At 41.2% G+C, this 24,234-nt stretch overlaps 1 protein-coding gene across 1 annotated transcript in view; it reads left to right on the top strand.

The window, feature by feature from the left end:
* ddb1 (damage-specific DNA binding protein 1) overlaps positions 1 to 24,234 on the top strand; it is a 151,693-nt gene that overhangs the window by 9,438 nt on the left and 118,021 nt on the right. Inside the window, exons 6-10 of the mRNA XM_079554673.1 lie at positions 1,361 to 1,458; positions 5,855 to 6,013; positions 13,730 to 13,813; positions 13,884 to 14,000; positions 21,993 to 22,095. Of these exons, the coding sequence (XP_079410799.1) occupies positions 1,361 to 1,458; positions 5,855 to 6,013; positions 13,730 to 13,813; positions 13,884 to 14,000; positions 21,993 to 22,095 (561 nt within the window). The remainder of the gene's footprint in view (positions 1 to 1,360; positions 1,459 to 5,854; positions 6,014 to 13,729; positions 13,814 to 13,883; positions 14,001 to 21,992; positions 22,096 to 24,234) is intronic.

Below are 24,234 nucleotides of genomic sequence, written 5' to 3'. Positions count from 1 at the left end.
GATAGATCTGTTACAGCGCAAGAGAAGCAATGCACTGTTTATGGACACTATTTTTGCGGATTATAGGATTTTAATAAAATGTTTATCAAGTATGAAAATGTAAAATGTCGACCACGGCCAACGGATGTGACGACATCGCGATCACTCGTATTGCTCCATACAAAGAAAACATCTTGTGAGATTTGTATCTCGGCCCCCCTCCCCCCCTATTTATTAGTCTTTCACAAAGTAAAACACTGCCTGTTACCGTGTGGACTGCATATCCTTTTTACTGTAAATAGTGACACAAGTAGAAGAAGCAATGACTTTAAAGCAGTACTAAGTAACATGTTTACCTTGATAAATCCTTCCCGTAGTCCCTGTGGGGGTAATACAAGTGTTAATGGGATGATTGGAGGGTCTTTCATCTCCCCCTGGTGTCTCTGACCAGAAAACCACAATTGCAACTTGACTGCCACTGAGTCGGACCACCAATACACACTAATAGAATCACGAAGAAGAAGCTAACATGCTAACAGGTAAAGCTAACTGCGGGCTAGCGTCACTTTAAACAGTATTTACAGCCAAGTTTGAGTGAAAAAAAATATTTCCGTTGTATAATTGGATGTACAATATCCCTCTCTCCCTTCGCCTTTCCTGTCAGCGTAGTATTTACTCTCCAAGACAATTAATAAGTAAAAAAATCTTAACTTGCTACGTCACCTGCAGTTGCGCTTATGGCCTCTAGGGGCAAGAGTTACTTAGTTCTGCTTTAACCTCTTAACTCCCGCCTGAACCGAGAGGATCTTTTTCCTCACGTCATCAGACTTTTTTTTCCATCATTTTTTGTTGGGTATTCAACTCATTTTTGTAACATTTTTGAAATTTTTTTGGTCAATTTTTTATCACATTTTTGTAATTTTTCTGTATTTTTTTGTCAATTTTTTCATCCATTTTTTATTATGTTTTTGTCTGTTTTGTCACATTATTGTAATTTTTTGGTCAATTTTTTATCTTTTTTTTCCTTCATATTTTTGTCATTTTTTCGTCAATTTCTTGCGACATTTTTGTGACATTTTTGCCACTTTTTCATAAATTTTTTCTCTCTGTTTTGTCACATTTCTGTCATTGTTTTCGTCCCAGTTTTGTTGCCATTTTCACAGCAGCTTTTTCCAGGAGCTTTTGGACTGGGGTAAAGCCAAACTGGAGAAAATGTGCTCGGTTCAGGTGGGAGTTAAGGGGTTAAAAGTCCTTTTGCTGGAAACTCAAATGTGCGTTTCAGTATCGGGTGTGAAAATACTCATCAGTGTAGATATAATTTGTACATTTAATCTGTTGTGTTTGATGGATTGTTGTTGTGGCTTTTCTTGTTGTATTTCAGTCCCAGAGCCATTTGGGGGCGCCATAATCATAGGACAAGAGTCGATCACATACCACAACGGAGACAAGTACTTGGCCATCGCTCCTCCCACCATTAAGGTAAGGATTCAGGCTCCTCTGCAACGTTAGAGAGGGAGAAAGACTGGAACAGCAGTACCTCCAACTATATATTCAACAGCCCAGCCTCATTCCGAGTGTCCTGCTTCTATAATTAAACAGCCTGGCATGTCGCCGTCTTCCCGACTCTTCCTCATCCATTTTAGACAAAGACGGCGCATTCGTTCCGCCGCCGCAGCGAGGCCAGCTGTTGTGAAGTTAATGAGATGGATGTGAGTTTAAGATAGCGCTCGATTTGGATGCTAACAAGGCGGCGGAGCCAAGTGTGAGGAGAACGACGGGTGAAAGCCTGTCATAACGTCGTAAAGGGCGAAAACGTACGGCCTCTGATGCTTCACACGCAAATAGTACAAACCGGATGTTCATAACCCTGGTCTGAACTTTAAATTTGATCACAGATACTTGACGCTGGGGCTGAATAATTGTGGAAAAGTGGAATTTAAAAGTGAATTTTATGTCTTGATGCAAAACACAAGCCACATGCAGCTCTTTAAAGCCTCTGGTCTGATCTCGAATGAGGAAAATTAAACTCCTAAAGTAGGGCGGGGCGATGAATCGGATTAATTCAGTTCATTCATGCTTTTAAGTACAGACGATGTGGAAAATGGCTAAATCGTAAAATGTCACGGTTACCGGTGTAGCGTAAACCCCGGTAAAGATGTTGACAATAATAATTACTGTCTTGTTTTTGAAAAAATATGTTACCGCGGTGGATTACGGCGCCCGCGGTTTAGGCAAAGTGAGCCTCATGAGGCGCCGTCTCATCTGCTGAAGCTGCCGCAGGCGCCTCTGTAGCTACAACCAAAACTAAACTTTCTCGAAGCTGGAATCATGTCCGACACGACAGCGCAGGATCAGCCTCAGAGACCGAGCCTGAAGTCTGGACATGTTTTGTGTATTTTAAAGGGGGGGGGTATTCTGCAAAATGGACTTTTTCAAGCTTTCCATCATGTTATTCTGTCATTCCCTCATTAAAAACATGCCTGAAGTGTTGCCTCGGCACAGTCACGTATTTCTGAGTAATCTGTAAAAACTCTGATGGCGGCCATTTTAGGGATAGGTTTGCCTGAGTCCTCCTAGGAACGCCCCCACCTCCTGGAGACGCCTCCGAGCTTTCGTCACCAGCCGAGTAACCAACCACTGCTCCTCAGCAGAACCCCCTCCCCACTGATGCCACAGACAGCGTGTGGAGGGGGCGTGTCTAAAGGCTCAGAGGTTCTTAAAGAGACAGAGGCCTATTTCAAGACATTCACTACAGCCATTTTGAGAGAGACATTTTATACAAGGCAGTTATTCTAATTTACTGCATTTACAGACCAACAGAAGGTTTGGTCATCATTGTAGTGTGATATAGACTGGTGCTATGTGACTGAAAAAAGCAGAACACCCCCTCTTTAAGAAAGCTGAAGGATTGATTGAGACAGTTTTCCTGTTTGTGGAACGTGCAATACTTTTGAAGCAGCAACACTTCGAACCTCTGACTCTCCTGTGTGACCGTCTCCCTCTATAGCAGTAAGCTAACGTTAGCGTGACCGTCTCCCACAGCTCTATAGCAGGAAGCTAACGTTAGCGCTTTAGCTGCAATGCTGATGTGGGACTTTGGGCTGAGGGAGAATGTAACGAGTCGCCCCATAGTGCGGCTGCAGCGCCACCGCCAGCATAAGCCGTGTCCGATACAGACGGTTTATCTTGTTCAAAAATATTCTTCTTCTTCGTTTCTGGCACTATAAATAGTCCATGTAACACCCTCGAAACGATCAACAACACATCGTTACAATTCCTTTACTTTGATGTTTAGCAATTAGCATTATAATTAGAGAAAGTTAAGATTTTTCTCTAAATTGTTTTCCCCCTTAACTGCTTTCCAACATGACCATATATGGGCGATTCCAGAGACGCCGTCTGTATCTATAGAGTTGTATTGGCCCCGCCCTCCACCTGACATTATGACATCATCACATTCGCTTATTAGGATCACCTATTATGATCCTAATAAGTAGGGCTGTGCAATTAATGGAAATTCGATTACGATTTCGATTACAACAGTAAACGATTACAAAATTAGCATAATCGCAAAAAATCGATTATAATTTGTATTTATTTTTTTTCAAAAAAAAAATTTTTTTCATGTTTTTTTTTCTAATTTTTAATTTTGGGATTTTTGTCACTTTTTTGCTGGATTTTTGTCACTTTTTTGCTGGATTTTTGTCACTTTTTTGCTGGATTTTTGTAATATTTTTGCTGGATTTTTGTCTTTTTTTATGGATTTTTGTCTTTTTTTTATGGATTTTTGTCACTTTTTTGCTGGATTTTTGTCACTCTTTTGCTGGATTTTTGTCACTTTTTTGCTGGATTTTTGTAATATTTTTGCTGGATTTTTGTCTTTTTTTTATGGATTTTTGTCATTTTTTTGACGGATTTTTGTCATTTTTTTGCTGGATTTTTTTAAAGGCAACAAATAATCGTTTGAATAATCGTGATTTCAATTATGACAAAAATAATCGTGATTATTATTTTTTCAATAATCGAGCAGCCCTACTAATAAGCGAGTTTTACATTTTATCACCATGACGACGCCGCCGTCCTGGAGGAAACCCTTCCACATGCAGACGGAGCGCTTCGAACTATTTGAAATCTCCTCCTCAAAAGTTCTTATTTAAGGCTGAAATATTCAAACACGGCTCTCCTTTAAGCCCCTGCGCAAAACGTACGAGTGTTTCCAGGCGCTCATTAATAAATTGTCGCTGGAGCGCAGGAGGAAAGATAAATGGGGAATTTGCGGCTCAGAAATATATTTTTGCGTGAAGGCAGCCGTCGGCATGACAAGCTAATTACCTGCCAGTCACACTAGAGAAGTGCGGGCGTTTTTTTCTCCTCTCTCAATAAATCCATACAGGTCTTTAACAAAAGGATGTAAGCAACGCAGTGGAGAGGATTCTGTAAATGAGTTTTGTGAGAGTTCGACCATGTGAGAAATGACTGTACACGACAATAAAAGTGTCTGGGAGTGAGGAGGACGGCTCAGTCACGCTTCAGGAGGTTAATGCCTTTTCCAATCACGGCTTTTCCTCCGGAGAGTTTATCCTCAAGTGTGCAGGGAGGAGGGGGGGGCACCTGAAGAGGCCGCCGGCTTTGGTGAAGAGGCCGGATCGCGCTTTACTTTATCTACTGACGTCTTTCACACTGGATGTTAAACTGAATGAGCTGTTAAAGTGCGAGAACAGGTGTGTCTTTAATTAATTCGAAAACGTTCAGTGAAGCTGAAGTGGTGTGGATTTTGTTAACCTCTTAACTTCCCACCGTTTTCTCCAGTTTGGCTTTATCAAAAAGCTTCTTGGGGAAAATGCATCAAAACAGCCATAAAAAGTGAGAAGAAAACAAGGATAAAAATGTGACAAAAATGTGACAAAAATTCAACAAAAATGTGACAAAAATTCAACCAAAAAGTGAAAAAAATTTGACAAAAAAGTGACAAAAATTTGACAAAAAAGTGACAAAATTTCGACAAAAAAGTGACAAAATTTCGACAAAAATGTGACAAAAATTCAACAAAAATGTGACAAAAATTCAACAAAAATTAAACCAAAAAGTGACAAAAATTCAACAAAAATGTGACAAAAATTCAACAAAAAAGTGACAAAAATTCAACAAAAAAGTGACAAAAATTCAACAAAAAAGTGACAAAAATTCAACAAAAATGTGACAAAAATTCAACAAAAATGTGACAAAAATTCAACAAAAAAGTGACAAAAATTCAACAAAAATGTGACAAAAATTCAACAAAAATGTGACAAAAATTCAACAAAAATTAAACCAAAAAGTGACAAAAATTCAACAAAAAAGTGACAAAAATTTGACAAAAAAGTGACAAAATTTCGACAAAAAGTGACAAAAATTCAACATTTTCATCCTCGTTTTCGTCTCATTTTGGCCCCTTTTTCAAGAAGCTTTTAGATTTGGGCAAAGCCAAACTAGACAAAATGCTTGGGTTAAGAGGTGAATTCCTCCGCAGACGACAGTATCTCTCATGTGTCAAACAGCGCCTTCATAACGTCACCTTTTTAAATAAACCACAGACAGTAATCCTGTTTGAATCCGCTCTTCTGCCGTGTCTGAGTGGATGGATTGTGATGGATTTGAGTGTAATAATCCCAGGCAGTTGCTTGCGTGTCCAGCAGATGGCACTGCAGGGCTGTAAAAACCGGAGCACGACGTCTCAGCTGTGCTTTTTACAAGTTCCATCTGAACAATATAAGCCTTTACTGTTGTGCACACGAGATCCGCCAGAAGGTCCACGATGATGGAGTTCATAAACGTTTATTTGTCGCTCGATATGTGAAACCTGTTGGATGTTAAGCGTGTTTTCATGTGCCCACAGCAAAGCACCATCGTGTGTCACAACCGCGTGGACCCCAACGGCTCGCGGTACCTGCTGGGGGACATGGAGGGCCGGCTCTTCATGCTGCTGCTGGAGAAGGAGGAGCTGATGGACGGCACGGTGGCCCTCAAAGATCTGCACGTGGAGCTGCTCGGAGAGGTGAGCCTCGTATGGACCGATAAAGGCTCTGACCTTTTATCACTCAGTCGCTTAAACACCAGCGAGTGGGAAATGTGACAAAAACTCAACCAAAAAGTGAAAAAAAATTAAACAAAAATGTGACAAAAATTCAACAAAAATGTGACAAAAATTCAACAAAAATTCAACAAAAAGTGACAAAAACTCAACCAAAAAATGACAAAAATTCAACAAAAATGTGACAAAAATTCAACAGAAATTTGACAAAAACGTGACAAAAACTCAACCAAAAAATGACAAAAATTAAAAAAAAAAGTGACAAAAATTCAACAAAAATGTGACAAAAATTCAACAAAAAAGTGACAAAAATTCAACAAAAAATGACAAAAATTCAACAAAAAAGTGACAAAAATTCAACAAAAAATGACAAAAATTCAACAAAAAATGACAAAAATTCAACAAAAAAATGACAAAAATTTAACAAATGTGATCAAAAAGAAAAATAAAACATAAAAAAGGTGACACAACACAGCAACAACGGGAGGAAAAAGATCAGTTTTGTGGGTCTTAGCTTTCAAATGAGGTGTTACACAGACCTATATAATAGCCAAAGAGGACAGAATGCATTTGGTTCAGGCGGGTGGTAAGAAGTTGTAACTTAAAGTGAGCGAGTGGCATTAGTGCCGTTATTGCAAGACTTAAAGGGATGTTTCAGGATTTTTGACATAGGGCCTCATTTCCTAGTTATCCAGAGTGTTGCTGATTTCTGGAGATATTTTTTTTTGTAATTCATGCAGTTCTTATGTTTGAAGAGTTTCGTGGCGCTAGGCTAGTGCATTTCTATGGTATCAGCTAGCCTGCATTAAAAACAGTGTGACCCGCTCCACAGAGCACCTGAGGCAAATCACTTATAACACCAGACTAAACATATTAGGGCTGAAACGACGAATCAATTATTGAAATAGTCGTCAACTATTTTAGTAATTGATTAATCGTTTTCTGGTTCACACAGACTAAAATGGAGCAAAAATGACATGAAAAATGTAGTATTTTTGATGAAAACCTACTTTGATTGTATATTTAGGGTCTGTAGTGTTTTGTACATTGTAAATGTCATGAATAGAGCCTTCAAAAAACGTTTCCCTTTAGTTTACTCCATCAACACATCCTCAAACAGCGCCACATAAGCTATAATGTGATAAAAAAATTGAAAAAATAAAATTTTCCTACACCATTCACAGCCAATCGATTAATCGTAAAAATAATCAATAGATTAATCGATTACAAAATAATCGTTAGTTGCAGCCCTAAACCATATACAGTGGGGAAAAAAAGTATTTGGCCAAAATCCAATACAATGTCTATGTGAAACTGACCAAATACTTTTTTTCCCCACTGTAAATGTCGATAATGTTTTGGAATATAACTGACCTGCATCACATGAATGATCATATTTTGAGGGACTATTTTCTAGCAGATCACTCCACTGCTGCATAGCTTATACAACCACGAAGCTGATGCTGCTCAAACATGAGTTCTTTTAAATGCAAAATGGTTAAATTACTCTATGGACACAGACATGTATATGGTTAGTCTGGTGTTATAAGTGATTTGCCTCAGCTGCTCTGTGGAGCGGGTCACACTGTTATAATGCAGGCTAGCTGATACCATAGAAATGCACTAGCCTTGCACTAGCCTAGCGCCACGAAACTCTTCAAATATAAGAACTGCATGAATTACGAAAAAAAATATCTCCAGAAATCAGCAACACTCTGGATAACGAGGAAATGAGGCCCTATGTCAAACATCCTGAAAAATCCCTTTAATAATGAATAAAAAAGACTTTTAAAGGGAGCGAGCCGCATCTGGGAATGGTTTGGTTCAAGTCGCTCGACAGGGAAGTTTTGGAAACACTTTCTATGCGTCGCCTTTTCTTTATTTTCAAATAAGTAAAGAAAAGTCTCGTCCAACTGCCCATCGTCACCTTCTCTACGGACTGATATTCATGAGTTGTGATATAGTAAAGCTGTGTCTCGCCGCTTCGTGCATCTCATTGCATTTGATTTTCCGCATTCACGCCTCACTGAGTCGCGGAGTCCGGCCTTGGCAGGTACCGCTCGTGTCTAAGGGGGTGAGGAGCTGCTTTAGCGCAGACCTTAATGGCTCTCAGCAGATAAAGGAGGATTTGTCTGCAGGGTCAAACATCACACTTTTCAAGTCACGCCATTGTCCAGCTCTGCGTAAGTGCTTAGAAAATGCCACGTTTAGGGTTTTCGTTAAAGTGGTTTTAATCGTTAAGGCAATTTCGGCCACTTCATAATAATCACAAACTGTTGCACATTTGTAAAGCACTGGTCATTTATAAATCATTCAGATATTCCTCATCGTTTTTCCTTTTTAAGCACAAACACAGTGATTCATGATTTGTTTGAACCATGTTGTGCCCGACGTTCATGTCTCAAACTGAAATGTTAGTTTTTGAGTTTATTATCACGAAGAATTATTTAGAAAAGGCAATTTGTGCCACTTCAACAAGAAAGCAGAGGAGAAAAGCTTCATCAAAGGCCCTTTGTCTTATTTTAGAAAGTTTACGTTACTGTAAATTCTAGACTGTGAGACGCTTCCGTTCTCACACGCTTTGAACTTTCTCTAATTATTCAAAAAATACTTTAACAAACGCTGAATAATGAATATGGTTTTCTACTAAATAAAGATACAAAGACATGGAGACGAGCAAAGTGGTTCAACAGCCCATAAATACATTAAAAAACGGTTATGTTAGCATCGGGCTAATGCTTACCCTAGCTACAACTGCCGTTTTTTCACTTCGACTGAACAATCTGCTGTGAATAAACATCCATATGGGCCCGATTTAGACTTTACTTTATTTGTATGTGATGAATATGTTTATATTTCACCAGAAAATGGCATAAAAGAGTGTTTCCCATATATTTTTTTTCCCCTCGGCGAAGCCCCGCCCCCTTCTATGATGCGATGCCGTCTGTATCTGTTGTTCTTCGTCTTTTTTTTTAATTCCCCAAATTTTGTCACTTTTTTTCCTTTTTTCCCCAATTTGTTTTTCATTTCCCACTAAATTTTCCACTTTTTTTTTGTCTTTTACATTTTGATGACAAACAGCATCAGATTTAAAGGGATATTTCAGGATTTTTGACATAGGGCCTCATTTCCTAGTTATCCAGAGTGTTGCTGATTTCTGGAGATATTATTTTTTGTAATTCATGCAGTTCTTATATTTGAAGAGTTTCGTGGTGCTAGGCTAGTGCTAGGCTAGTGCATTTCTATGGTATCAGCTAGCCTGCTTTAAAAACAGTGTGACCCGCTCCACAGAGCACCTGAGGCAAATCACTTACAACCATTTTGCATTTAAAATAACTTATATTTGAGCAGCATCAGCTTCGTGGTTGTATAAGCTACGCAGCGGCGGAGTGATCTGCTGGAAAATAGTCCCTCAAAATGCGGTAATTCATGTGATGCAGGTCAGTTATATTCCAAAAATTATCGACATTTATATGGTTAGTCTGGTGTTATAAGTGATTTGCCTCAGGTGCTCTGTGGAGCGGGTCACACTGTTTTTAATGCAGGCTAGCTGATACCATAGAAATGTGCTAGCCTTGCACTAGCCTAGCGTCACCTAGCTCGTCAAATATAAGAACTACATGAATTACAAAAAATGTATCTCCAGAAATCAACACTCTGGATAACTAGGAAATGAGGCCCTATGTCAAACATCCTGAAATATACCTGTAGTATTTCTTTACGATACCTTTATTTGATACCAGTAGTACCTAAACTCCTAAACTTTTCTTTTTCCGATACCAGACTGGCATTATTTATCGGTGCCCAGCCCTCCTGATGACAGAGGAACAGATGAACTAACCTGCGAGTAATTCTGCCGCCGTGACGACTTCTATCCAAATTTACTAATGCGTCACAAATGACCCGACAGTCTGTAGTTATTTCTAAGCGTTGCCGAACTTTCTTTCACCACGGCTCAACAACCCCGGTCCGTTCAGAGCATTTCAGAAGCGGCACTGGAGGACATGAGCGTTCGTGTATTTGCTCTGCGATACAAAAGCCCTACTGAGATAAACACTTCAAACCGCCGTCTTAATAGCAGCTTATTTAAACCCAGAGAGCCGCGTTGTGCGATAGCTGTTATTAAAGTTAAAGATGTGAAAATGGTCTCTTTTATATAAGGCGTGTTTTTATGAAACAAAAAGAAAGTCATGGTGAATCAGTTCTCAGGAGAATGCTATTGTTGTTTCCTAATTACTTTCACACGAGTAAAACAAATTGCTTTTCAATTGGAGCTGGGCACATGTGACGGCATGACTTTCTAAAGGGCCTTTGGTTAAAAACAACAAAATCTCTTATGACTGAAGGTTATTAGTTATGTGTCCTCAGCTGTTAAGACTCGGAGAGAGGTCCATATTAGTCTCGTCTGAAGCCGCCACACAGGTGAATTATTATATTAAAGGGATGTTTCAGGATTTTTGACAATGGGCCTCATTATCTAGCTATCCAGAGTGTTGTTGATTTCTGGAGATATTTATTTTTTAATTCATGCAGTCCTTCTGAAGAGTTGAGTGGTGCTAGGCTAGTGCTAGGTAGGGATGGTCCGATATGAACATTTTCTGCCGATACCGATATCCGATATTTGCCTCACTGGTGTGGCCGATATCCGATATTTGCCGATATTTATATCAACGTTAAAAATCAATAGAAAGGCTCAAATGTGGTAAAGTTTGTAAATTGTTCCATTATTGGAATGTCTTAAGCTTATGCCTGGGACATATCTCACACACCAGGATGAAACGATCCTTTTTATTAGAAAAAAATTAAAAAGACCAATTGCAACGTTGGAGTGAAATGTCATTTTGTTTTTGGCTAAATATTTACTCAGACCTACTTATTATTATACTTTCACCCACGTCTTCTATTAATGGGAAACACTGACACTGGGAATATGCTAGGCTACTATTTATTGTATTTTTTATTAAAATATGTAGGCTACCATGTTGTTTAAGTTACATGTTTAACTTTAAACAAATCTGATAAAGGACACACAGCTCTGTATGAAGCTTTGGAATTGCAAAAAAATATCATCATGTCACTTTAACAGCACCTAATATGAACTTATGAGGCCAGACTGAAGATTTATAGTTGGTTTAGAGCTGGCAAAAGGCAAACAGTAGATTTACAAATGAGCTTTGACCTGCGTTGTTTTCAATGATAAATGTGCTAACGATCGCAAATGCGTCTAATTAAATATGAGCGAAAATGAGACATAACACCTCGTTTTCAGGGTCATTAACATGACAAAAGTGGGCGGAGTAAACGTGAATACAGGCATTATCATCACTGTAGTTAGACCTATATGATGACAGAAAGGTCATGTTTACGTGTTGTAGCCTTTAGCCTGTTAGAAGCTATGCTAGCGCTAACAAACAAAGTTATAAATCTGGCGTCTAGACACGACAAATAATCCATCAGAAAATGATTCCTGTTAATCCTGACTCAGAATCATGTCCATGGAGGCAGATTTAGTCCAGTTTGTTACAGCAGTAACTTGTGGCTCTGCATCTCTGTGGTGTCCAAGTGTCCGCTCCACTTTGTTTAAACTTAGTAAAAACATACTTTCTTTTGTAGACGTGTGAATTTATGCTGGAGGTTCTTTATTTTTAGGAGCCACTGTTTATTTTAGATAATTTGAATAAACTGTTGCCCCAGTCAGGTCAGTGCAGCCCGTCTACACTGCTGCTGCTTTCAGGTGTGTTATGACATTACGGTGCAGTAAATAATTCAAAGAAAGAAAAAAAAATATCGGCTGATATTTTCCCATGTCGGACCGATACCGATATGTGAAAAAAGGACAAATATCGGCCGATAATATTGGTGGTGCCGATATAAGATAAGATAAACCTTTATTGATCTCACAAAGGAGAAATTCACTTGTTACAGTCGGCGTTACTTCACAGTCTTATTGTACAGTCTGACAGCAGTGGGGATGAAGGCTTTGCGGTAGCGCTCCGTCCTGCACTGAGGGTGTCTCAGTCTGCCACTGAGAGAGCTGCACAGCTCTTCTACAGTCCCGTGCAATATATCGGCCATCCCTAGTGCTAGGTAGTGATGGGCACCGTTAAACAGTACCTACTTGGAACCAACCGAAAAGCTCCGGGGGTGGTGTCGAAAAAATAAAATTCTTTCGGTGCCAGTTTTCGGTTCTTTTTCTCCCCAGACCTGCATTGAGTCTAAAAAATGCAGGTATGCGCAGATAATGAGCCGCTTCAGAGCAAATGGAGCGAAGAACAGCTACACCTTAAAGCTGTAACTTACTGGCCTAGTAATATGAATTAGAACCAGGTCTAAACCAGGACTTGCTCCGGTCGTAAAACCCAGAGCTAAACTAAACCAGTTTTAAACCAGGACTAAACCAGGACTGAATAAGAAACTTTAGTTTTTAGACAAATTGAAAAGCAAAACCAAGCCGTGACGACCAGAAAGACGTCTTTACCTTTAGCGACAGACCCGGAGGCGGAGCTTGCGTGCTATTGTTTACAACTTTACAGCAGCTGCAGAGGGGAATATCCAAGATGGTTTATAGAAAAGTGAGCGCTCACTCTGTATGAGACATTGTTGGTACAGTTTTGGTAAATGTTTGGTGGCAGAGTGAGGCTCACACCATGTCAGGATCTTTGACGTGTGGAGTTTTCGCTTCGTCAAAGTGCAGTGAGTTTAGAAAAGTTTAGCTGAAAGAAACCGTGTCCTGATGTGGATCTGACTCTGCAGCTCAGGAGGGAATAATGTCCTTTCTCTCTTTTATCTCTGCTTAAGTAGAAATTGTGCTGAAAACATGAAGTTACAGGCGACGCCGCTGCGGCCTGTGTAGCTTCTGTTGGGCTGTTTTCGGTCTTTTTCCTGAATGATGCGTTTAATAAACGTTATTTTTATTGAATTAAAATAACATAGGTAGCTAGTGCATGTCTATGGTAACTCGTAGCCTGCATTAAAAACAGTCTGACCTGAGCACAGAGCACCTGAGGCAAATAACTTATAACACCAGACTAACCATATAAATGTCTCTGTCGACTGAATAAAATATAACCATTTTGCATTTAAAATAAGTTATATTTGAGCAGCATCAGCTTCCCGGTTGTAGCTACGCAGCGGCGGAGTGATCTGCTCGGTTACCGGATCTACAGTAGTTTGTTTACCTGCGGTCGCATTACTACACGTGGATTTCACAAAGGAGCTTCTACAAATCAGATATGGCGACGTTTGGAGGACGACGAATAAGAGCATGAGGGCGGGATCTTCACTGTAGACTCCGCCCTCGCGTGACGTGGAGTTCAGTCGTGCCAGCGCCATTAGCTCTGATGCTAACGGCCTGTCAATCAAAGTCCCCTCATTAGTGTATGAGATTTCTAAAATGTTCCTTACGAAAACCAGTCTGGTTCCTTTAATTGTTACTAACTTATCACAGGAGGAACATCTAGCTGTAGAAAGTTCCAAAACGTTAGAAACCGGGTTAGTCTTTAAATAGTGATGACATCATTTTATACTTTGTTTTGGATCATGTTTTGTTTGGGAGTTTTTTTTGCTGCATCTTTCCACCATTCAGGTTAAATGATCCGAGTGATGCCCTTACGTAGTTGAGGACTTTGAACATCTCTCTCATAATAACCTTCATACTGTATTTTTTAAATGTTTCTGCAGACGTCCATCGCGGAGTGCCTGACCTACCTGGACAACGGCGTGGTGTTTGTGGGCTCCAGACTGGGAGACTCTCAGCTGGTCAAGGTGAGGGCGGTTTACTTTTGCGGTAGAAACCATGATCGTGCAGATGATGAACCTGTGTTTTTCTCTCCAGCTGAATGTGGACAGTAATGACCAGGGCTCGTATGTGACCGTGATGGAGACCTTCACCAACCTGGGGCCCATCGTGGACATGTGCGTGGTGGACCTGGAGAGACAAGGCCAGGGACAGGTACAGACACGTTTCCCTCACTGCCTCTGAGACTGAGAAGATTGTACGTTGTAGGATTGTTCTATTCTTAATCTCATCGTAAGTCCTACGATCAATGACGAGCTGCAGGGAATAAAAGGAAGCCAATGTCAACTTTATTTAAAAAGCGCTACATCTGCCCAAAGTGCTGAACAACATGAAAGAGTAACACGTAAGACCTGCTCAGCTTGTGTTTAAAGCTACACTAAGCGAATCCCGTTTTGGCCGTCAAAAATGCACTTAAAGCCCGTAGTCGGACGCTTGTGCTTTACTAAAGTCAGACGCTTGTCACAAATGTCACCGAGCATCAAGACGCTCTGGCCGCGCGTCAGCTCAGAGTCTGTTCGTAGCCATTTTGGAAGTAGCTGTTGCCTGAAATACACCTGCTACAGCTCATTGTTGATTAAAAGTCTGCAATAAACCACAAATGCGTGAAGGCCGGCTCAGTGTGTGATCGTCATGAAGCTGCTCTATGTCGTTACGGATTCATTGACGTTATTAGTGCATAATTCTTGTTTTCATGGGAGAAGACCGGAGCTCAATGTGAGCTAACTGAGCTAACAAGCTATGGTTTTCTCCCGGAGCTCATTGTAGATGATTTGAGTAATAAACTACAACATCAGCCAGCCCGGCTCAGTGTGTGATCATTGTTCTTATGTAAATTATTTAGTCTCGCCAACCAGACTCCGCTTCTTTACAGAAGAGGGTCTGGCAACACTCCATTGCGCTTTCAAAGGAAGTGACGCAGCGACATGGAGCCTACCGACCAATCAGAGCAGCTCCCTGAACGTCACGTTGTTGCGCCTTTGTTTTGTAGTTTTTCAACACAAGCGACCACTTCACGTAATGCTCCGGTTTGCTTGTATTCTTTTTTTTTCCTTTTTTTTCCGTTTTTCTGACATAAACGACAGAAGTCATTTACTGAACTCCGTGTGGCAGGAGCGCCATTATTAATGTCCAAATGACGACGACTTTCTTGTCGCTGTTTCTGTCGTCACATCCGCTATGTTCTCATTGGCTGCTGCGCTTCGGTTGTCCTACATTAGTCCCGCCTCAAGCAGTAGCTTTTCTACGACAGGGTCGCCAGACTAGTCCCCTAGGTTTAGCTTAGCATTAGCTTTCTCCGGTGCTAATGGTACAACAGGCATCCTCGAGAACACATTTCCAGCACAGATTCAGCCACTGAAATAAGTTTTCTTGTCACCGCTTTTAATCCTGGTGTTTAGGTAAAGAAACACTGATGTGTCTTTGTAAAAGTCCCAGAGCTGCTGTAGCTCCGGTTCACAATGAAGCTAAACCTCCGTGACTTGTTTACATCTGAGGGCCGGCACAGGATCTGCCCCGGTGGCTCAGCTACAACGTCACTGTGGGGGGAAAGCTCCTGATTGGTCGACGCTCGCGAATTTCTCTAAAAAGTTCAACATTTCCCAACTCTAGCGTCGGCAGCGCTGGACGAAAAGCTTCGAAACGCGCCATGTAAACCTGATGCTTTGGAGGCACCGGACGCAGCAGAATGCAGCTTTAAGGCCAGCACAAAAAGATGGGTTTTCAGCAGCGTCTTAAAAACATTAATAGACTGGGTCATTTTAATATTTGAAATGAATAAATAGAAGGTGCATTATGCGTATTTGAACTTGTAGTGGGCTTTACTTTCGATCACAGTGGTCTCCCCATGATCAATTGTAAGGTTTTCACTGCTGACGGAGCCTCTCACTGGAAAACCTACAAAGCAAGTGATTTAAGCGATAGCATAATGCACCTTTAAGAGGAGGCTGTGATTCGGCCGCTCCAGAGTCATTTCATTGGCTGATCTCACTGTTCGACCTGGATCACGGATCGACCCATTCAGACATTTGAAAACCATCAGCAGCATCTTAAATCTAATCCTGCGGCTGACTGGAAGCCAATGCCGAGAGGCCACACAGGAGTTATGTGCTCATCTTTCCTCGCGCCCGTGAGCAAACGCCTCGCAGCGTTTTGAACCGCAGTCGGCAATTACAATAATCTTAATGACACGTAATAAAAGCACGAATGAGGCAAATGGGGCTTGACTTTGCTGAGGTTTTGATGACTAAACTTATAGGTGTGTCAAATTTAAAACAGCCGTCCAAAACTAGCCCCAGGTTTCCAGCGCATTCATGGAAATAGTTACTCAAAGGGCCCTGACATCACACGAGCTTCTAAATAAACAGAATTTCAGTCTTAGAATAATTTAGTTTAAAGGAAAAGGCCACCGTTTAGCCTCTCCTCTACAGGTGCCTTCCGCATGACGTCACGCCAACTAAGTGACTCCATCTTGACGGGACACATGCTAATGAACTCCAGATAAACTCACCAACGTTTCATTTAAAATCTACATTTCAAAACCGCTGAAATGCCTGAAACTTGTTGCGCAGTTGGATGCAAATTAGTGGTGTCAGGATTTCTCATGTCTTTACTCTTTTAATGGGTCTCATTGTACTTTTCAATCGGACATCTCATCAAATTATTAGCCTATTGAAAACTGTTGTAGGCCAGTATTAGAGAATTTACGCTGCTGGTTTAGCGAAGTGTCAGTAACTTGCCTTATCATGACAATGAGAATATCCTTTCTTTTTGGTTGCCATACAGATGTATTCGATGCCCATCCTGACTCAAAATATCTTTATGCAGAAAGGCTTTTATGCTTTTAATGATTGTCCTGTGTATGAAGACGGAAAGTCTATCAAGAAACTATGTACTATGTAAATATCGCCAAACTCGAGTGAAGGTGTGTTGACCGAGAGCTTCACATCAGTAAATAACTCAGCTGAAGCGTGTCTGGGTCTGTAATATCCAACAATGACAGTTTGTTTGCGTATCGAAGTGCCGCATTTCCTTGTAAGTGAGTTGTAACAGATGTAGGTGAAAAAACGCTGCATAATTGTGAGGAATCGTGATCGTTTTCTGCTGCATTCGCCATTTTTGTTTCCCCACAAAATGTCGCGCGCCTGCATTTCTAGTCATGTGACTGGGAGACGCCTATAGCTCCAAACAAGGTCAAGATAGAAAATCCACATTGTTTAGAAGCTTCTAAGTGGATAAAGGGGGGAACTATATTGTAAGGCGTAATAATACCAGGAGTAGTTTGAAATCCGCTCAGTTCTTCAAGGATGTCGAACTACTCCTGGTATTATTACGCCTTACATTACTCACTCACTCAGTTCAGGTGGGGGTTAAGCGCCTTCATAAACACTTTTCCTTGTGTTAGTCAAATTCCCTGCACATCTGCTGCTTGTGGTGTTAAAACTGAATCTCCGCGTTATTTAATTTTTGTGAATTGTTAATTTACTGCTTTAATTATCTTGCACTTCAGAATGTGGAGACAATCGGCGGAGCTCCTTTTGTCTTTATGTGTGAACGATTCAGACACACTGTATAATTAATACACTCACTCCTCTCTCAGTTAAAGGGGTTTTATTGTTTCCTCAAGTAAAACAAACGTCCTGTCGCTACTTCCTGCATCCAAAGATATCGGCGGCAGTGAAACGAGTGCGTGGCAGTGATGTTGAGTGTTCTCTGGGCCTTGTCGAGCAAAGTGAGGGTTGAACAGGAGACGGTGCTCGGCCTGGACACGTGCAGCTCACTCAGGCCTGAGGGGACGTGTCACCGGCCAGACGCTTCTCTGGGAGCTGGAGTGTTTCTGTGGACGAGACCTCAGAATCTGGATGCTCACAATGTTCAAACGGAGTGTTAGGATTATCACGAGGAGCAGGCCCGTGCAGAGGGGGGGTGGCTCAAATCAAAGCTAAACGGAGGCAAATTTTGATCAAAATCAGTTTTTTTTCTAGATTCGGAGATAACAGGGGTTTTATGAAGCTCTCTCCTTTCTGATTAACTCCTCTCTCCAACTCTCTCCTTTCTAGACAGACATTAACATTATGTGAAGAGGCAAATGCTTAAATATCTCAGTTTCAAGTCAATTTTCATTGTTGACATGTTTTGAAACACGTGTGTTCTCGATCTCTTTTTATGGCGTGTGCATTTAAACAGCCTGGTTCTGGATTGAAGACTTTAACAGGATGTTTCTAAGTTGTGTTTGGACCGATTTAAAAACTCAGAAAACGTTAAATTCTCAACTGATTCGATCTTTCCATGGGAAGCCGCTCTGCTCCAGAGTGGAGGGGTTTGAGTGCTCGAATGATCTTAGGAGCTCTGTTGTCGGGGGCTTCGTGCCCATGGCAAACAGGTCCTCGGTGACGGGTCAGACAAAGAGCGGTTCAGAAGCCCCTTATGAGAGACCAACAGGCCCGGTTAATCATGAGGCCGTCGTCCCGTGGACCCACCACCTGCAGGAGGAGCCATAAGGGGCTGGTGTAGTGTGATTTGGGCAGCTCCAACAGCTACCCCCACGACCCGGAAACGGACAAGTGGAAGAAGATGGAAGAAGATAGAAGAAGATGGAAGAAGATGGATATGGATATGGATGGATGGATGGATGGATGGATGGATGGATGGCTGATATTATCGTGCATTGGGCTTGTTTCACCAACATCTTCGTTAAGCTGAGTACTTGCACAGACCCAGGAGCTCTCGCATCCCTCTGCTCTGCCTTTGAGGGTGAGAGACGTCAGAGAAACGAGCCCAACTCCTGAAGTCAATTATTACCTCCTTTGTGGCCTTAGCTACATATGAGGACCGTAAAAAGCCACTGATAAGAAAGACCAAGGCACAGGCGACTGGACAGGATGAAAGAAGGCCGGTGTAATTAGTTCAGTTTTTCTGGTTTTGTTAGTTTTGCTCGTGCGTCAGACAGACCATGTGTTTTTCTCATTGGTTGATCCACCTCTTGGAAACACTCACAGAACTCCGAGTGAAGCTTTGTAACATCTGTATGTGAGCAGTCTCTCATCAGGCTGAAGGAATCCAGGCACCACATCTTGCATCCAGCTCTGTGGGTTCTCACACTTGAGATGGCTGTGAGATGACACTGTCTTGTGTATTAGCAGGGTTCAGGCTCTGAGATGTGAGGGCAGAGCAAAACAGACGCGAGGTGTCAGCCATGTTCCTACAACCGGGACGAGTCATGTGTGAGCAGATGGTGCCGGTCTCACACGCTCTTTTATATCTATTGTACTGGAACATGAAAGGGGCATGTTGGGTTTTCTTACCTCCCACTCAAAATGGAGGAATATGTCTCTGGATCTGTTTTGTATGAACTGTTCAAAGATCTTATGAAGTGCATCTGATTTGAGTTTTACTTTTGCTGTTCATGTTTTCAAGACATGTTTAATATACGCACTGAATACTGTCAAAATGGTGCCGCCCTTTTTGGAGTATTGTGGTTCTAAAGGCCTTTTTTTTCCCGGAATATATTTTTCAGTAAGGCTGTGAAATTAATCGAAATGTTATTACATTAAACGATTGCAAAATCGTTTAATGTTATTACATTAAACGATTTAAAATCGGAAATTATAAGCAAACGTCTGCAACATAAGATTTTAGAATACGATCTGAGGTGTACAAACTTCTGACCGATTTTCACCGCGATGGCCTTGGAGATTGTGAAGTCTCTTGAATCAGTATGATATTGGCTTTATACATGCGCTTCCAGTGACACGTAGCATAAGTAGCATTATGCAGTACTACAACATGTAACAATATCTCTACTCAGGATGAAAATGAAAGACAACTGATAACAGTGGCATTTTTATGTACTCGTAATCATTGCTCAAGAAGAAAACAGTAAAAACACGGCCCCAGAGACGCACGTTTATGTGATAAAACCAACAAATGTGGCTCAGACGTAGCAGCTCTGTCTGTCGAGCTACAGCAGGATTTACTAAAGATCTGCTTCACTCTGAAGACTAAATTAGCACATCAAAGAGGAAACAGAAAACCTTTCTCTGTGATTTTTACAGTTTGTCATGTCAGTAGAGTCTCAGTCAGTGATTAAGCTGCTCAAGACGTTAGCATGCTACCGGTTAGCAACTGTCATCAATCAACTGTCAATGGCTTCAACATGATAAACACATGTGTGGCTCATATATATGTGAACACTGAGGCTGTATCCGAATGTCCACACTATCCCTATATAGTGACTATATAGTGACTATATAGTGGTCACGCCATTTTGTAGGGGTGTCCGAATGTCCAGAGAGAAAAAAGTAGTGCACTCAAAATTTCCCACAATGCATCTGGAAAAGTAGTGAGCATCGATGGTCACTAAACGGGTCAATATAGACCACAATGCATTGCGAGAGTCGGAGAAGAGCCTGACAGAGACAGGTCTTTGAACTAAACAACACGACTGAATTAAATCAGCTGTTTCAGTCGTGTGTTTGTGTTTCTCATGAATAAACGACCTAAATATAAACGGTTAGGGTGAAAAGATGCTAACGTTAGCTGCTAACCTTTAGCTTGAGCTGTTAAATGACCGACAGCTTCCTCTCGAATAATCCAAGCCATTCATGTAAAATCCATGTGAAATAAAGCGTATCTGACTCGTATGAATCCATAAATATTCCACTGTCTCTGAGGTTGGTCTTTATCACAGAAATACTTTATTCCCGGAGTTTAGCGACTTTTAGCAGATGTCGTCACTCAATCTGCTGGTGTTTCGGACACCGGGCTCTGACCGACTGTCGGCGTCTCTGAGCTGACGCTGGAGTGAGTTTTTTTTTTCTTGCTTTTTTTATGATGATAGTTTTAATTTTAATTTAAATGACAAATAAAACACCTGTAAAAGTGCCATGCCAGTGCCTGTTTCATAAAATAAACGTTTAACAATAAATAAATTCAGATAAAAAATAAAATAAAATAAAAACATATCTGCACGCCGTGACGTCTCACAGCGCGGAGAAAGTAGTGGCTTGTGTCCGAATCGCCAACCGAATCAGTGACTATATAGTGCGGCCCATGTAGTGAATGAGGGGTTAGGGACTAGGGTGGACATTCGGACACAGCCTAAGGAAATACTGCAGTAACAGCTCTAACCTCTGTCACATGTTGTTTCCAAGGCTAGATGTTTGGAGTTTGGTTCAGGGCTTTCTCTTGGAGAGGTCAGAGCTGAGCTGTTGAAGCTAAATGCTAACCGGTAGCATGCTAACGTCTCGAGCAGCTTAAAAACTGACATACTGGTTTCTTCACGTAAAGGTGCGTCTCTGGGGCCGTGTTTTCTGAGTAGAGATATTGTTACATGTTGCAGTCATTGTTCATTTTGTCGACTAAAATATTTAGTCTTAATTTTAGTCAAAGTGATATTTTTGACGCCTAAAATTGGACTAAAACTAAATTAAAAGGTTTTCATGAGACTAAAACTGTGACTAAAATGTCCAGATATTTTAGTCGACTAAAATCAGACTAAATAAAATGAAAAGGAGAGACTAAAATCATCCAAACTTCTATTGAGCGTCTGAAAGAGCCTCAGATCATGTAAATTTTCTGCCAAAGGATCAGCTCTGAGCTTTGTTCATGTGGAGCAGCTCCATGAAGCAGAGGAACAAGATTAAATATGATTATAATGAACATTATCAATGCAAAGTCCACTAAATTTGTCTTAAATTTAGTCGATTAGATTTACTTGCCATTTTAGTCGGCTAAAACTAGACTAAAATTGAATTACATTTTCGTCAAAAGACTAAGACTAAAACTAAATTAAAATATGTTGTCAAAATTAACACTGGTTGCAGTACCGTATAATTTTACTTCGGTATTCAAAATGGCCGCCACAACAACAAAAGTGACTGAAAGGCATGTATATGGATATTTTCGACCTCTACAAGTAATAAGCCCACCAGACACCTTTTTGGCTGTCTCATTGGTCACTCTTACAAACAAAGACGACTTCATGCTAGTCAGTGGCTTCAGAAACGATAATAAAAAGTCATTCTGATTCTTCCATGTGTTTCCCACGATCCCTTCCTTTTACTACAACAGCATAAGCGCCTCTGTAATCTTTATTCCCGCCCCTAGTGCTGACCTCTGTTTTTCCTCCCTCTCCTCTGCTGTTTCCAGCTGGTGACGTGCTCCGGCGCATTTAAAGAAGGCTCCCTGCGCATCATCCGCAACGGCATTGGGATTCACGAACACGCCAGCATCGACCTGCCTGGAATTAAAGGTTGGCCCGACTCTCTCTCTTCATGCGCCTCCATCACACGTGTCACTTTCATCCCCGCAGACCTGCTGCACCAGTGGAAAGTTTCAAAGCTCATCCCCAATGTAGACGTGTCATGCGTGATTATGGTTTATGAGCGCTCTCTTCTTTCACTTTTAGCAAACGATACGCTGACAAATCCATCATGTTGAACGCACATGGAGAGCAGAGTTCCTCATTTAGGGGCTGTTGATGATTTGGGATGGTATAGAAGCTCAGTACTACTTATTCACTACTACTTCAGTACTAATATTTCAGGATTTTTGACATTGGGCCTCATTTCCTTGTTATCCAGAGTGTTGTTGATTTAGTTTCGTGGTGCTAGGCTAGTGCTAGGTTAGCGCATTTCTACGGTATCAGCTAGCCTGCATTAAAAACCGCTCCACAGTAGGGATGTACCGATCTGATATTCAGTATCTGTATTAGGGATGTCCCGATCCGATCACGTGATTGGAAATCGGCCCCGATCACGTGGCTACAGACTCGATCGGAATCGGGCAACACCTCCCGATCAGGACTCGGGATATTTATGCGTGTCCATTCTTGTTGCTTTTAATCAGATTTCAAGCTACCGCGAACCACTTTCTGTCCTCTCCCCCTGGCCCAGCGCCTCTGTCACTCACTCCACCTGCTGCGCCAAACCACTCGCACCATTTTTTTTAGTTGGATTTGTGTCACTTTTTTGTTGGATTTGTGTCACTTTTTTGTTTAATTTTTGTCACTTTTTTGCTGGATTTTTGTCATTTTTGTGCTGGATTTTTGTCACTTTTTGGCTGGATTTTTGTCTTTTTTTTTTGCTGGATTTTTGTCACTTTTTTGCTGGATTTTTGTCATTTTTGTGCTGGATTTTTGTCACTTTTTTTGCTGGATTTTTGTCTTTTTTTCTGCTGGATTTTTGTCACTTTTTTTGCTGGATTTTTGTCACTTTTTCTGCTGGATTTTTGTCACTTTTTTGCTGGATTTTTGTCACTTTTTTGCTGGATTTTTGTCACTTTTTTGCTGGATTTTTGTCACTTTTTTGCTGGATTTTTGTCACTTTTTTGCTGGATTTTTGTCACTTTTTTTGCTGGATTTTTGTCACTTTTTTTGCTGGATTTTTGTCACTTTTTTGCTGGATTTTTGTCACTTTTTTGATGAATTTTTGTCACTTTTTTGCTGGATTTTTGTCACTTTTTTGCTGGATTTTTGTCCCTTTTTTGCTGGATTTTTGTCACTTTTTCTGCTGGATTTTTGTCACTTTTTTGCTGGATTTTGTGCCAGCGCAGGAGAACAATAACAACATCTCCGATAACCCGTGCAGAGCTTACTGTAGGCTAAGCGAGGAGAGAGGAGTGAGAACGGATGGGAAGACAGGGCGGGGAGAGAGCGGTAAGAAGTAGCAAACAGCTGTTTTTTATCGCTATTACACCGATGTTTCCCGGTGTTTGATGAAGGGTCTAAGATGTACAAGCTTGGTATTCCTCCGTCCACAAGCCTGAACCACTTTTTTTTTTCTTCATCACTCGCCTCTTTCACGCAGGTAGCACCAGGCTCTTCTGTTTCCTCTTCGCCCAAAACGTCCGCGTGTTTCTCCCCAGGACTTTTTTTTGCCACGTGCGTGTCCTTGTAATCCTTCAACGAAGTATTTTACTGCCGCAAAACTATCCATGTTGTCTCCCGTTTTCCGCACCGGTGTTAGGACGTAAACATTGGATTCTCGCTTCCCGCTTCCGCCAAAATAACCCCGCCCACTAAAAATCCAGCCAATCACAGCCAGAGTTCTCGCAGCCCAGCCCAACAAAGTTCTGCTGGACCGAGGTGTCCGCTAGAGCTGCCGAACAGGAGCTGCGAGAACAAAAGGACGCCATTTTGTTCTCGCAGCTCTGGGTGTCTTGTGGAGTGTGAATAGGCCTTAATGCTTAATCACTTTTTATAATGAAACTGACTTGACTAAAACCTTTTGAGTTTTCATCTGACTAAATTGTTACTTAAACTAAAAGCATTTTAGAGTAAGAGGGCTGCCAAAACCGACAATCAACTGAATCCTGCCTTTTCTGACGGATTGGAGTCAATAAAAGAAAAAGTCTTTAAATGGCTTTAAGCACTTGTACAAAGGACCAGACT

This window comes from Gobius niger (genome assembly GCF_951799975.1).
Source record: "Gobius niger genome assembly, chromosome: 4".
Taxonomy (NCBI): Eukaryota; Metazoa; Chordata; class Actinopteri; order Gobiiformes; family Gobiidae; genus Gobius; species Gobius niger.
The sequence above is the reverse complement of the archived record's forward strand: the minus strand, read 5'-3'. Positions and strand labels throughout refer to the sequence as shown.